General features: G+C 25.9%; 1 protein-coding gene across 1 annotated transcript; it reads right to left on the bottom strand.

Annotated features, from left to right (window-relative positions):
• Nucleotides 1–1,734: 1,734 nt before the first annotated feature.
• On the bottom strand, nucleotides 1,735–7,195 carry LOC120080182 (acetyl transferase 1). The gene is made up of 2 exons (XM_039034755.2): nucleotides 6,625–7,195; nucleotides 1,735–2,963 (listed from the first exon to the last, which is right to left on the bottom strand). The coding sequence occupies exons 1-2, from the start codon at nucleotides 7,045–7,047 to the stop codon at nucleotides 1,980–1,982; spliced, it is 1,407 nt and encodes a 468-aa protein (XP_038890683.1). The 5' UTR covers nucleotides 7,048–7,195; the 3' UTR covers nucleotides 1,735–1,979.
• Between the last annotated feature and the right edge of the window lie 7,670 nt (nucleotides 7,196–14,865).

Genomic DNA, 14,865 nt, shown 5'->3' with positions numbered 1-14,865 from the left:
CTAAAGGAAAAGGGATGTCTTGGTGTTGATAAAATCAAAACAACAAATGAAGCTCTTTTATGTAAATGGATTTGGCGATACTATAAAGAGCCTAATAGTATTTGAAGGAGGCTCATTAATGATATCGTTTTTGGATTGGGACATGATGGTACTATGAATGTGTCAATCTAATTGAGATGCTCGAGTGCACTTCTTAATCTCTCAACCTCTTTATTTGATTAAAAAGAAAACATTTATTTTATAACAGTTGCATAAATGAAAAAAGCTCATCAGAAAATGAGGGAAAAGATTAGGAATACACTCCCACCCCCAACCCCTGTTTTGTCAATGAGAAAAAATTGTCTCTATTCCCTGAGATCTTAAACAAATTCTACCAAAATTAAAAATATTTTAATATTTAATATTAAAATAGTAATTCTTTTAATAAATTAAATATTATTCAACTATCAAATTCTCCAATAACATATTTAAATTATGTTTAAATATATCTTATGCATAAATAGTTTTATTTCACATTTAATGTATCAAATATATTAAATTTGTTTTCTCTTATTCAGCATATCAAATATATTAAAATCAATTCGAAAATTTCAAATCTTTTTTTAATTAAATTGATTCCTAATGGTTCATATACGTTAGTAAGGGAACTTTATACACCTATGATCATAATTAATTAATCAAACTCTTTAGGTCCCGTGATAATCATTTGATTTTTTGTTTTGACAATTAAATTCTTAGTCAAATTTCAAAAACAAAAATAATTTTTTTAAAAATTATCTTTTTTTATTGTTCAAATTTTGGCTTTGTTTTTTAGACCATTGCTAAAAAAATAGATAACACAAAAAGAAATTTGGAGGTAAAAGTAATTTCTATAGACTTAATTTTCAAAAACAAAATAGTTATCAAATGAGGTATTAATTAATCAATGTTCATTCATTAACTATGGGTCATTCTACAATAGATCTAGAGTTGCACAGTATGCATTGTAAGATAAACTGTGTTCATTGATATAATTTTCACAACTTTTTCATAATTATAGTTCCATAAAATATTTGTTTTACTCTTGTAATTATTTCTTGTACCTTAAATCAAGTGTTATGTTATTCACTAGATTAAAATATTGATGTGAATATCGATATCCAGCTTTCAATTTAATTGTTTAAAGTAATAATTGAGTTTTTAACTTTCAAACTAATTTATTGATCTCATTATTACTATTCAAAATCATACTGAGATTTATAGATTATAATATGTTAGGTTTTATATGTATGTATAAAAAGATGTTAGAGATATCAATTATTCCTTAATATTGATATCTAGCCCTTCAATTTATAAATATATTCACGAATATATTGAAGAATCAACTGATATTCCAATATCCTTACTTATTTTTACCAACACACATTGAAATGTTCTTGAAAAGGTTTTCTTACACTTGCACTCACATAAAGCCTTATACAAATACATACAAACTTGATTAAGAAAAAAAAATACTTTTAATTCTTGAACTTTAGTTGGTAATAATTTAATCGATATACTTTTAAATTTATAAGAATTTAGTCATTGAACTTTAATATATAAGTAATTGTTTGATCACTATACTTACAATTTGTAATGCTTTAATGCTTATTGTGAAAATTATTATTAAGGTTTACTGAAATTTCTTACCTTCGTAGATTGACAAATTGATCGAAAATTGATTTTCTTTTCTAAACTATAAAGACTACGTCACTATATTATAAAAAGTTCACATTTAAATTTAAAGAGATTTTCATGATACAGACTAGATTGTTATAAATTTTAAAATATAATGACTAAATTATTATTTGTAAGAAAGTTTAGAGATAGAAAGTTGATTAACCTAAAGAATATTGAAAAAGACGACATGAATACTCTTATAATAGTACCACTTTATCCATAAATAAAGCAGGTACAAATTCACACACCAAAAAGCAAGTAAATAAACGAAAACTAGGTTGTTAATTAAGATTATTGGCTCTTCCACCAAGGATCATTGTTGGGTTGAAGCTCAAAATGACTTTATCTTTACAAAGCTCAGCCACTTCCCTGTTCGAAGGTAGCATCACCATCACATTCCTTGCTACCCCTCCTTCATTTGAAGGCATTACAATTATCAATCCTTCACCTTCAGCGTTGCCGACGTTATAAGATACATGAACAGGCTTTGAATCCCTCACAAACTTTGTTGCATAGCTCAAAGATTCATCATTTCCCTTTTTCATCACCATATGTTCCATACTTACACAACTTAACTCCGGACCGTACATTTTGAACGGCGCCACATATTTCCCATCCTTTTCCTTTCGTGACTCAAGCCATTCCATAGTAGACCAAATCTCTTCTTCCTCCTCACCAAGCCTTTCTAAATGATTGTGTAGTAACTCCACAATATGTCCCAGATCACTTTGTTCCATTTCTTTTGAATTTATAGTAAGTTGTGATATGCGTAGAGCATTTCCAAAGTAGTACCTTTGTGAATTTGAGGATTGAAATGAGTTTCTAATGTCGGTGCATATCGATAACGAGTGATTGTTTTGTTCATTTTTGGGCAAATTACCTTTTGTTTTTAGGATTTGTTTCCAAAAGAGTGCAGCAAGAAAATCAAAAGGGGTGGCATTAGGACAATGAGCTTTGATTTTCGAGAGGCATTGGTTGATTGTTGTGTTGGAGAATTTGAAGGTAACTGAAGACATTTTAATGTGATCGTCAGTGGCAGCTAATTTGGACTTGTTGCCATAAAAACTGGTTGATTTTGTGGCTATGTTGGGGACTTTTTTGCCATCTCCGAGGGACGACGGTCGAGTGAAAAGCGGTGGCGAAATGGGTTCTCCTCGGTGAGCGTCGGCCCATGTTTTCAAGAGAAAAGTTGCAGAGGTTGGATCTGCAGTTAGGTGAGTGAAGCTCACTCCAATGGCCACACCACCTCCTTCAAACTCATTGATCTGTTCAGTCACTAAATATTGTTAGTCTCAATCATGGGAGGTTTCAATTTTATGCCTAAACAAAATTTACAAATTTACTGAGCATAAAATGCTTATTAGATACTTTTTAAATTTGTAGTATTAATTATACAAGGTTCTTTAAACTATCCTTTTATCTACCCGCCAAATATATTATCTATAAGCAATATTTATTTTTATTATTATTTTTATTTCATCTCGAATTTTTGAAAAATATCAATTAAATTGTTACCGAAACGTGATAGGATCATATATAATTGAACCAAAAAATGGTAGAGTTAACATTCACAAGGGTGTTCAAAAAACTCCATGACTCGAAAAAACTAATCAATCCAATTCAATCTGTTCGGTTTGAGTTGGGTTATGAATTCTTTTGGATTGGATTGGGTTCAAATAAATAAAAATTTTATGGATTGGATTGGTTTATGGATCACCTAAAATAACCCGAACCAACCCGAACTTATTATTAATTTTAAAATGTATTTTTGTTTGCTTATGTACCATAAGATATACATATATTTATTTTAGTTTTTTTTTAAAAATTTTATCAATTTTTTTGGATAATTTATTCTTCAACAACTCTTAATTTTTTATTTTTATTTTTTGCACTTAAAAAAAAGTATACATTGTATAAACTAAAATTGAGTTGTTAATCTTAATTCATATATGAAAATATTTAAATCGAATTTTTACATATTAACATTTTACTTACTTTTATATTTAAAAAAAATTAAATAAATGACCCGAGTAACCCGAACCAACCCAACCCAAATATTTCAGGATTGGATTGGGTTGGGTTCATTTTTTAATGAGGATTATTTGGGTAGAAAAAATTTACAACCCAAACAATTGGATTAGGTCTAAAAAGTCATTCAACCCAACTCAACCCACGAACACTCCTAACATTCATTACGGAAAATTTTCTAGTAGTATCATATTCTCCCTTTATTCACTTCATAATTTTATTTCTATAATTATTAGTTGACCCTACATCAGTAGTTCTTAATATATTTTTAAAAACATGCTAACATGGCAAACAATAAATGAGGGGAGTAATTTTCCATACTCCATAGTATAGAAAATTGTAATTTGAGTAATTTTATTTTCTCTAAACTATTTAGTATCAAATTAACAATCACATGACAATCGGATAACAATAACAAAAATTATTCAGTTTCGAACATTAATCACACAACAATCAAGGAATAGTGTTTTAACTATAAGGGCATTTTGACTTTTCTATTTCAATGCCGTATTTAAATTGGTTGACTGATTTAGTCATTTTTGCAAAGTTTATATCGTTGGGTTATGACTTATTTGTTTTTCATTCTTGCAATTGGTCCAAATTTATAGTAAGTATCATACTACTTTTATTCACACCGTAAACTTAAATTTATAAATATTAGTAGACCTCACATCAATATTAATAAATTCTATTGTATTTTTTAAAATATGCTGGTATGACATACAATAGATGAAGGAGTAATTTTCCATACTATCCAGTATAGAAAATTTTTCCATTAATGTTGAAAGGTGGTAGGGTTTTAGAATTAAATAGAGATAAGACTAAAAAAAATTAAATAGAGATGGGATGAATTATTTAAGATTAAAAAGAGCCAACTCATTCAAAATTATATATCTTAACAGCTGTCATTAGTCAGTTTCAGCTATGTTATTTATGCTTAAGTAGGATTCACTTATTAAAAAAAAAAAAAAAAGAGTTGACTTTATAAGGTATTTACATTAACAGTGTAAAATAAATATGTTTTTTCAAATATAACACAAAGTTTATAACTGTACTTGAACATCGTCTTCAAAACTAAACGCTTTTACTGAAGTTCATATTAAATTTGTTAAAATAAAATACTAATTCAATTAAAATGATCTTTATTTTCTTTTTGAAAAAAGATCGAGATAAATTACCACTTTTAAAGCATTTAAAGCAAAATAAAAGATGATATATATAATTGTAAGTTAGCTTAACCTAATACTATCTATCCTAGTCAAATTTATATCTATTGTCAACTTAAAGAAATTAATTAGATTTTTCTAAAATGACCTCAAATATGGACTCTTTCTCTTAAATCAAATCTTTATTATTATTATCATTTTGTCGTTAAAAATTTAGAAAAATGCAAACATATCAATACCTTTTTCAAGCAATTTTAAAATCATCCATTAAATTAAACAAATATATATAAGAAAACAAAAATACATATTTAAAGACAGAAATGCAATCTGAATGTAGAGTTATTAATGTCAAAATCTTTTATAACGATTTAATGGCAATAAATGATAAAGGCTTATACATTTCTATTATAAGAGTACTTCTAAAATAATAATTAAGCAACATTTTACAAATTAAAAAAAAAAAATGCTAATTTACAAGTTTGGTTATAAGTTTTAAGAGTTCTATCTACCAAATCTCTCGATAAAAATTGTATTATAGATCTTAAACTTTTCATTGTATTTTAACAAACTTAAGATTTTAAAAACGAGTAGATCTATTAACTCTAAAAAAATGACGGTCAAAGAGAGAGATAATTGACATGTTACTCTTACATTCACTTGTTGTACTAAAAAATATTAATAAAAAATGTATCATAAATTAAGGATTATTAGATACAAAATTAAAAGTCAAAAAACATATTATGACACCAAAATCAAAATTTAACATTGGAAAAGAAAATACTTTTTTCTTTAATTTAAATCTCACACAAGATAAGACGTGACATTGATCTATAAAACATAATCTTTAAAGTTGAAGGAAAATATAAACATAGATTAATAAATAAAATATATATTTCTTCCTTTGTTATCTATTTTTTACCAATGATTTAAAAATATCAAGCCATATTTTGAAAACTAAAAAAAAGTAGGTTTTAAAAAATTTGTTTTTGTTTTTGAAATTTAACTAAGAATTCAACCATTATACTAAGTAATATGCAAATCATCGTAAGAAGTGAGAAGGAAATATACTTAATTTTCAAAAATAAAAAAGAAAAAAAAAACTAAATAGTTACCAAATACGGTCTTAGTTGTTGATTTTCTTTTTTGAAATTTAACACAAAGCCACCTTCAACTATATATATATATATATTTGTTTTATTACTTACTTTTAAACTACTTTTTAAAAAATCAAGTCAAATTTGAAAGTTTTTAAAAACTTTGTTTTCAAAATTTAATTTACAATTTAAATATTATGTGAAAAGATTAAAACAGGTTGAAAAACAAACCATTTACCTACACGTCACTCGCTTTCATGCATCTCCTTCCATTATAAAGAAAAAGAATATTTTTTTTATAATATATCATTTTTAAAAAGAAAACTTTGCCACATGGTAATGGTAATTTGTGATTGAGTATTTGGGTTGGATGTACAAAAATGGATACCGCCTCAAATAATTTTCAAAATAAAAAAGAAAGAATAGAATTGTTATCAACTATTTATATTAAAATCCTATCCCATAAATTAATTTTGAACAAAATTAATTAAGTAGTGTTCAGGTTGTATGTAAAAATATTTTCACAATTTTTAAATGAAAGACCAACCGGGATTAACTATAGTAGGAATAAATTTAAGATTTATTGAAATATTAAAAATTAAAATTAGAGTTTTTTTTTCTCTTTCATTTTTGTTTACCTGTATACGGAACGGCGACCATATATATGGATCCTCCGGCATTTCTTCAAAAGCCGCTAGATCTCTTTCCTCAGCCGAATCGGCAGACCTGAGCCATTCATCAAGAGTGGTCCCCACCTTCGTCATCGTAACCCTAACTCCGGCGTCATTCCCCTTCACCGCCCAGTTTCCGTTTTCCGATCGGGTCAACCGACCCGTCACGGTCGGGTACAGCGTTAGAACCTTCGAAAGCGACTCTCTCATCGGGTCCAAAATGAACGACCCAAACGGATTCTCACTGTAGTACATCACCACGGCGGCGCTGTGCCGAGCCATTGCGTGGTCCGCCGCCGACAGCGGGTAGACCCGACCCGACACGCTGGGGTTGCTCGACACCGCCGTTAGCTTTGTGATCGGCGACACGCGGCTCTGGATTTGCGACATTGGCGCCGGAGAGAGAAATTAAGAGAGATTTGAGAGGGAAATTTTTTGTGGCGCAGAGAGTGGTGGAGAGAGGGCGTATTTATGCCGGAGGTGAATGGGAGTTGGCCGTTTAAAGAGTGGAAGGGGATGGTTGGGGGTCTTAATTGTTAAGACTCTACTTTTGCTCTTTCATGGACTTTTATGGCAAACATACTAGCACCAATAGAATATCGACACCTGTTATCATGACCCAATCACCTTTTTAACTTATATATCAAAATTGCATTTAAAATGGAAAAAAAATATAGATTTTTTCATTGATTTTGCATTATTAACAGAAGTGAGTGCAATTAAATCTGATATTTTTCAAGAAAAAAATATCAAAATCAATTTTAATTTTAAAAGAATAAAGTTGAAATTGAAATCTTGCGAGGGAGAAGCAACGTCATTTTTAAAAGCTACCATGAAAAGCATTTATAAAACCATGAGAATTACCATAGGTTTAAAAATGTGGTTTTAACAACTTCATTCATGCAATTAATCTTATCAAACATTCAAAGTCATCAAGATTATTACTTAATCACTTATAACGCTTTCAAATGCAACCTAATATTGAAGGTGAAAGTTAAAAGAAATAGTGAAGAAATTAATTAAGGAGACTAGAACAAGGTCAAATGGCAGATTTGATCTCTAAAATTTGAAAAAAAATTATAATTTAGTTTCTATGATTTCATCAAATCCTCTAAATAGTCTCTAGGAGTTTGTTAAATTATATAGACTATTTATAAGATTTGATCAAATTATGAAGATTAAATTCTAATTTTTAAAATTATATATTCTAAATTTTAACTTAAACTTAATTTATAATTCAACCCGAGAATAAATATGATATAGAAATAAAATTATGGTCCAACGATTTAGAAGGTAGGAGCATTGAATAAGTTTCGTTTCTAACTACATTTTTGTTTTTTTGGAAAATCTTATGAAAAAGATTGGTGTAAGGTTGATGTTGTTTTCTTTTTAATTATTATTATTATTATTATAAAGGCATGAAAATGTAGGAACCTGTAGTTTGAGCTTGGTTACATTATAAAGAGTTGTCCTAATATTATGATAATAATAATAATAATACTAATAATTAGTATGGTTGGAGTGCTTTATGAAAAATGTTTTCTTAGACAAGATCAAATTTTTTATTAATATCTTTAAAAAGATTAATAATTTAAGGTGTGTTTAGTATAAGTGTTCATTTTATTCTAGTTTTACTTTTATAAATAAAAATAACTTTTAAAAAGATAAATTTTATAGAAAAAAAATGACAAACTATTTATAGATATAATAAAAAAATATATTGATATACTTCTATCAATCTCTATAAATGGTAGACCTGTATCAGTTTCTATACTTATATTATCAATACGTAGACTTGTATAAATTTTTCTCACGTATAGACGCTCCATTGTGATAGACACAATGTCTATTACAACTATTTAAAAACAACAAAATTTTCAATAACGATGTCTAATGTATGTATCATAAATTATCTAAAAGCAAATAATAATATTAATAAATAACTAGCAACAACAAAATAATTATCTATTAATAGACAATTGATATATCCTATCACTATCTACCACTACCATTGAATTATCATTGTCTATCACTGATAAATAGTGATAGACAACTATCTGTGATGATAGGTAGTGATAATGTTCTATCACTTGGTCTATCAACTTCCATTGTCTATGATTATCATTCTAATTACTATTTTGGAACTAGCAACAAAACTACTAAAATTATTATCACTTGGTCTATAATTTGGCCTTCCATTGTCTATCATTGTCATTCTAATTAACATCTTTGAACTAACAACAAAACTATAATTAGAGAGGATGAAGAAGAAGAAGAAAAAGATTTATACTTGAAGAATAAGAAGTAGTAGAAGAAGAAGGAGGAGGAGAATGAGAAGCTGAAAGATGGAGAAGACGTAAGATGAAAAAGTCGAAAGATGAAGAAGAAGAAAATAATTAAATTTTGTTACTTGTGTAAATATTTTTTCTTATTTTTTTATTTCTAAAAATCTCTCTATTAAAAACTTGGATTAGTTTTGAAGTCATTTTTAGATTACCTATTTCTCTAGAGATTTTTTTACAAAATAACTTTTAAATTAATCTAAGTTTTTACTTTTTATTTTATATTTTTTAACGAACAAGTATTTTTTTTTTCTTATTAAGATTTAAAACCTCTTTTGATAATTAAAAGGTATAGACTATTTTTTTAAAAGTACAACAAAAGTAGGGAATTCAATACAAATATCTTGATCTATAAGAACCCTAGTAAAGAAAAAAATTAACTTAAATGGTAATGGTAAAGGTATATGGTTGTCCATTCACTAAAAAATTAATTACATTAAACAAAATTAATTTGAAAAAAATGAGTAAATAGATGGGAATTTAATAGGAAGTTAAAGGCAAAAAAAAAAAATTAAATAATTTAAAAAATGGATGACCAAAATTTTGGGACAGAATGTGACAATTTGGTATTAGAACAATAAGATTTTGTAGAGTATTAACAGTAAATTGATGTTAGATATATGAGATTAGAGATGTGAAAAGTATTATAGAAACATGATGAGTTGTGATAAATATACTGTTGGATACAAGAAAATGAAACTTAGTGAGCTACTGGCAGATTGACTGAATCAAAATATAAATGGAAAGATAAGACATACGATAGAAAAGTAATTATGAGATATTGATGATAAAAAAGGAAGTTTTCTAATGTATAAATTTTGAGGTACATGTTTAATTGGTTTTCAAACTTTTAATTTTTTGTCTAATAAGTATCTCTAATTTTTCAAAATGTCATAAATAAGTCTATGTATTTTCAATTTTATTTATGTCTAATAAATCTTTAATATATTAAAAAAATTAAAATAATTGATGTATTTGATACAAATTCAAATTCTCTAGTAAATTCGAAAAAGTTACATAGCTAAAGTTGTAAGAACAAAGTATTGAGTCAAATCAAATATCTTTTAATTGGTTGATCTCTGGTTTCTTTTTTCATAAAAAAGTGCTCACATTAAATAAATAAAATAAAAGAAGGGGAACAAAGCATAAATTATACAAAGTCTTAACTCATTTAATTAGTCACATGTCTTGATCTAAAATTCATTTATTCCTTCAACCATGTTTGGATCAATTTAAGAATCTAACCAACCTCATTATTTTTAAATAAGTTATTATTATTAAAAGACATACAAAAAAATGATCTAAATGAAAATGGACTCATTTGGTTGATGACTTTGTGCTCGCTCGGAAAATGATCTCAAAAAATGTACTCTGTGATAGAGGTTTACTTAAATATAATTACTCTCAAGGTACATTTTGAACCTTTTATTTATAAATAAAATAGAATCAATGAATTTTTTTAGTTAAATTGAACCCATCAAGTACAAAAATAAAATCCAGCATTTTTGGATGGTTTGAATTGAAACAGTTTTCTTTTCTCCATACAACATTTTTTTTACATTGTACCTATTTATATCTATTTGGTGTGTGTTTTCATTGTTATTTTAAGGTTAAATTACTAGTTTAGTATCCATTTATATATACTATTTGGTGGGTGTATTTTTCATTGTTTTCTAAGCTTTAATTACTAGTTTTATTATCCATTTATATTTATTTGGTGTGTGTGTTTTTCATTGTTTTTAAAGTTTAATTACTAGTTAAGTACAAATATATAAGTACGTGTGTTTTTTAAGTTGGTAAACAGTATTTTCATTCAAAAGTTTCTTAATTTTATTATCCACTTTTCACCAATGTTTTCACAAAATAAGACAATTTTTTTAAAAAGAAAGTTTTATAAAAAACTTGTCAAGCATAAATTCTAGAAAACATAAAACTAAAAAGAAAACCTTTATCAACATGAGCCTTAAAGATTATTTGGTACAAAATAAAAAATTTTAAAATCTATTACACTTTTTAAAGTTTAGTAACTTAGTGGATATAAAATTGAAATTTTAAGAATCTAAGAAGTAGTTTTTGAATTCAGTGACCTAATAAATACAAAATTAAAATTTTAAAAATTTATTAGATATTTTTTAAAACTCAAGGATCAAACAACCACCAATATGATGAAATTCAGAGGCTAAATATGTTATTTGATATAGGAAAAGTTATCTTTCTAGTCTCTCAGGTTATAAAGAATAAGTATGTTTTGTCATTAAGTTTTTAAAACATGCCTTGTTAGTTCCCAATTTTTTTTCTTTTAAATTAGAAAAACAAGTTTAAAAATAATAATTCAGAGAGTAGAGGTAAATTTTTAAAATTATTTTTTAAATTTAAGATAAATAAAAGTTACTACCCATAATATTTTGAACTTAAGGACAATCAAGATATATTTTGACTTATGGATCAAATTCACAAATGTTTAAATCTTCCAAATTTAAGGATTAAAAAATAATTTTTTTTTTTTTAATGTATATTATATGGGGAGTGATATCTCGACATGTGTACCAAAATTAATTTTGTAGACCTCCCCTCCTATCGAATAAAAGAAATTTGAGTTAAATTCCCTCATTTGATGAAAAAAGGAAATTGAGAATTGTAAGAAAATGAGTGGGCACAACTACCAGCTGCCACATTAAAAATTAGGTGGCCAAGCCAATTAATTGATAACGACAAACGTCTTTACCCTCACATTTGCATATCTATCTCCTCCAACTTCCTTTTTTTTTTTTTTAAATGAGAATTTCCTTGTCATTTTCTCCCTCAAATTTCCAATCGTCGAGATGTTGAATAGTGGTGGATCCAGAATTTTATGTTAAACACAAATTTATTTAAAAGAAAAAAATATCCTTTTGGTCCCTAGGTTTTGGATCTAGTTTCTCTTTAGTTCCTAAATTTCAAAACGTTATACATCTAGTCCTTAACTATTGAGTTTAGTTTCAATTTGGTTCATAGGTTTCAAAATGCTATAGGTTTACTCTTGACATTTGAGTTTTATCAATTTAGTCTCTGTATTTCAAGATTTATACTTTTAATCGTAATTTTCACTAAATACCCACTTTTCGTCTTTAGAGTCAATTTATGTTAATACATTAATAATCATTAAAAGAATTATAATTAATTAAGTTTCTTTTAAAATTAAATTTAAAATTGCACTTCATAATTATTGTTAATTAATTAATTGAAATTAACGTCAATGATTAAAAGTGAGTATTTAATGAAAATTTGATATTAAAAGTGTAAATCTGAAAACACTGGGACCAAATTAAAGCAAAACTCAAATGTGAAAGGTAAAATCGTAGCATTTTAAAATTTAAAGACTAAAATAAAACCAAACTCAAAACTTAAATACTAAGTGTGTAACATTTTAAAATCTGATGACCAAATAAAAACTAAAGTCAAAATCTAGGGACCAAAAAGATATTATTTCATATATGAAATTTTTGGTTATATGGTTTTTAAATTTTGAAAAATATTTAATAAATTTTTAAATTTTTTATTTTATGTGTGATAAATCATAAACTTTAAAATGTATTTAACACGTTCTTAAATTTCTATATTTATATGTAATACTTCCTAAATTTTTAATTTTATATTTAATAAAGTTTTTTTTAACTATTTTTTAAATTGGTTAGAATTTCAAGTACCTATTAAAAGGAAAAAAAAAATTAAAACTTAGAGTCTAATTAGTTATAAATTTAAATTTGTTTAATAGGAGAGTAGTTAATCTTTAATATTTTAGAATATTTAAGAGACCTATTAGATACAAAATTGAAAGTTGGATCTATTAAACATAATTTTTTAAATTTTTTTTTAAGACACATAAAAATAAAAATTTATATACTTATTAAAAGTTATGAGATTACACTCGTAATTTAATATTAATAAAATATTAAATGCATTGATATGTTATATTTAGATTAAGTTATAATATCATTTATTCTAAAAATATTTTAGTAATATTAAGTAAAATATTGTAATAAATCATTATATAATTATCTGAAACTTGAAGTGTTTGGAACAAAAGTTTTAACATTTTATGCCATTGATTTCTTCAAAATAGTTTACTAAGTTGGGAATTTTCAATGGATGACCTTTTTAAGATGCTATATGACACCCCTATCACCCATTTTTATTATTTTATAAATATGATAAAATTTTTAAATCTAAAATTTTATTTATTATTTATTCAAAAAATTTCCTTATTCCGTGTTTCCCATGTATTTATTCTTACGATTTCTTTCTTATATGATTTAATGGATTTTTCTTCTATTCTTCATCCTCCTGCAAAATCCTCCATCAATATTTAAAAGTTTATCTTTTGTTTTTTTGTTTGATTTCTATAATTCATTCATCTGGTTGCAAAATCCTCCAATTTCTTCGATTGTTTCAATTTATTTTCTTTCTTTTTTGCTTCGATTTCTTCATCGCCTTCATTATCTTGCTCTTATATGCAGAAAATTCTTCGTCATATTGATTATCGGTGGCATTACAAGTTTTTCCCTCTTTTCAATATTGTTTTCTTTTGTATTTTTAGGGTTTGGTGGTGGAACACGTTTTGATATCTTTTCTCTGTTTTTCTTGAGATTTATTTTGTATTAAGTTATGGCGATCAACATCATAATGAGGAATGCAGTTTTTTGTTTTGTTTGTTTTTTATGACATTTTCTTTCTTATTATGTTACCATATATGGGAAAAGAAACATTTGGCAACAAATTGAATGTTTGAGTATAAACATGGTAGAACAAATTAAGAGAGAAAGACTATGGGTGTAAAGTAATATTATAATTTCTAGTAAACCAGATTTCTTGTGTTTTGATTTTCCTCCTCTAGTTTATTGAAATTTAATGTGTTTTTGTTAGTTGATTGAAAAAATAGAGTGGAAATTGTTATTTGAAGTAGAATAGTGGGACTGCATTTTTCAAGATTTGTTAGATCATTTATCAATACTTTGTATGAAATAATAATTAGATTCTTTCTCAACTTTTCCTTTTTTTTTTTTTTTTTTCCATTTCCAAATCAACCGCCTTACTTGTTGTAATCAGGTAGCAACTAGCATTTTGTATCATTGAAGTATTAGATAGTAATCAAACAACAATTAGATAACAATTGATATAATTGACAATAAAAAACATTCAATATCAAATAGCAATCAAACAATCATTAGATGGCAAATCAGTATAAGATAGTAATTTGATAATAATCAGTATCAAATAACAATTAAACAGTAATCAGACAACAATTAATATCATTGACAATTAGTATATCATATAGTAATTCAAATAACAATAATATAATAATGAATATCAAATGAAAATCATATAACAATCACATAGAAATCAAATAGCAATCAAATTTCAGACGAGAGTCAATGATTCATGGCCGATGGGTGGGATTTGCCATATTTGCAAAAAACCATAAACCAGGAATATGCTCCAAATTTTCAATTTATTTATTTTATTAAAATTGCAATTTCCCCTACTAAATATTTAAAAATATACGTATACCAAAGATATTTTAAAAATAGAAACATTTAAATATATTTGTTTTTTCCTTTTCTTTTTTGATAAAATATGTATACCTATTTGTTTGTATGTGTACAAAATTAAAAATTTAACTAGAAAATAAGAGCTTTTTAAGTGTTTTCCACATAAAAAATTAAAACAAGAGTTATTATAACTTATATTTTCTTTAAAGAAAAAAATCTATATATTCATTGAAACATAATCCTTCCATCCATTATTCACACATCACTAAATGATTTATTAATTTATTATTTATTTATTTTGTGGACTCTACATAATTCTTAAATATTATTATTATTAT

Source organism: Benincasa hispida, chromosome 6 (genome assembly GCF_027475165.1).
Source record: "Benincasa hispida cultivar pf3 chromosome 6, pf3_genome.v1.1, whole genome shotgun sequence".
NCBI classification, from domain to species: Eukaryota; Viridiplantae; Streptophyta; class Magnoliopsida; order Cucurbitales; family Cucurbitaceae; genus Benincasa; species Benincasa hispida.
This window is presented reverse-complemented; position numbering and strand designations above follow the sequence as displayed.

What these genes read in the sequence shown, in the direction of transcription:
- LOC120080182 (XM_039034755.2), bottom strand. Translation starts at nt 7,047, where the DNA reads ATGTCGCAAATCCAGAGCCGCGTGTCGCCGATCACAAAGCTAACGGCG. An exon ending in GGTCGCCGTTCCGTATACAG is followed by an intron (nt 2,964 to 6,624) that starts GTAAACAAAAAT and finishes GTGACTGAACAG; the next exon opens with ATCAATGAGTTTGAAGGAGG.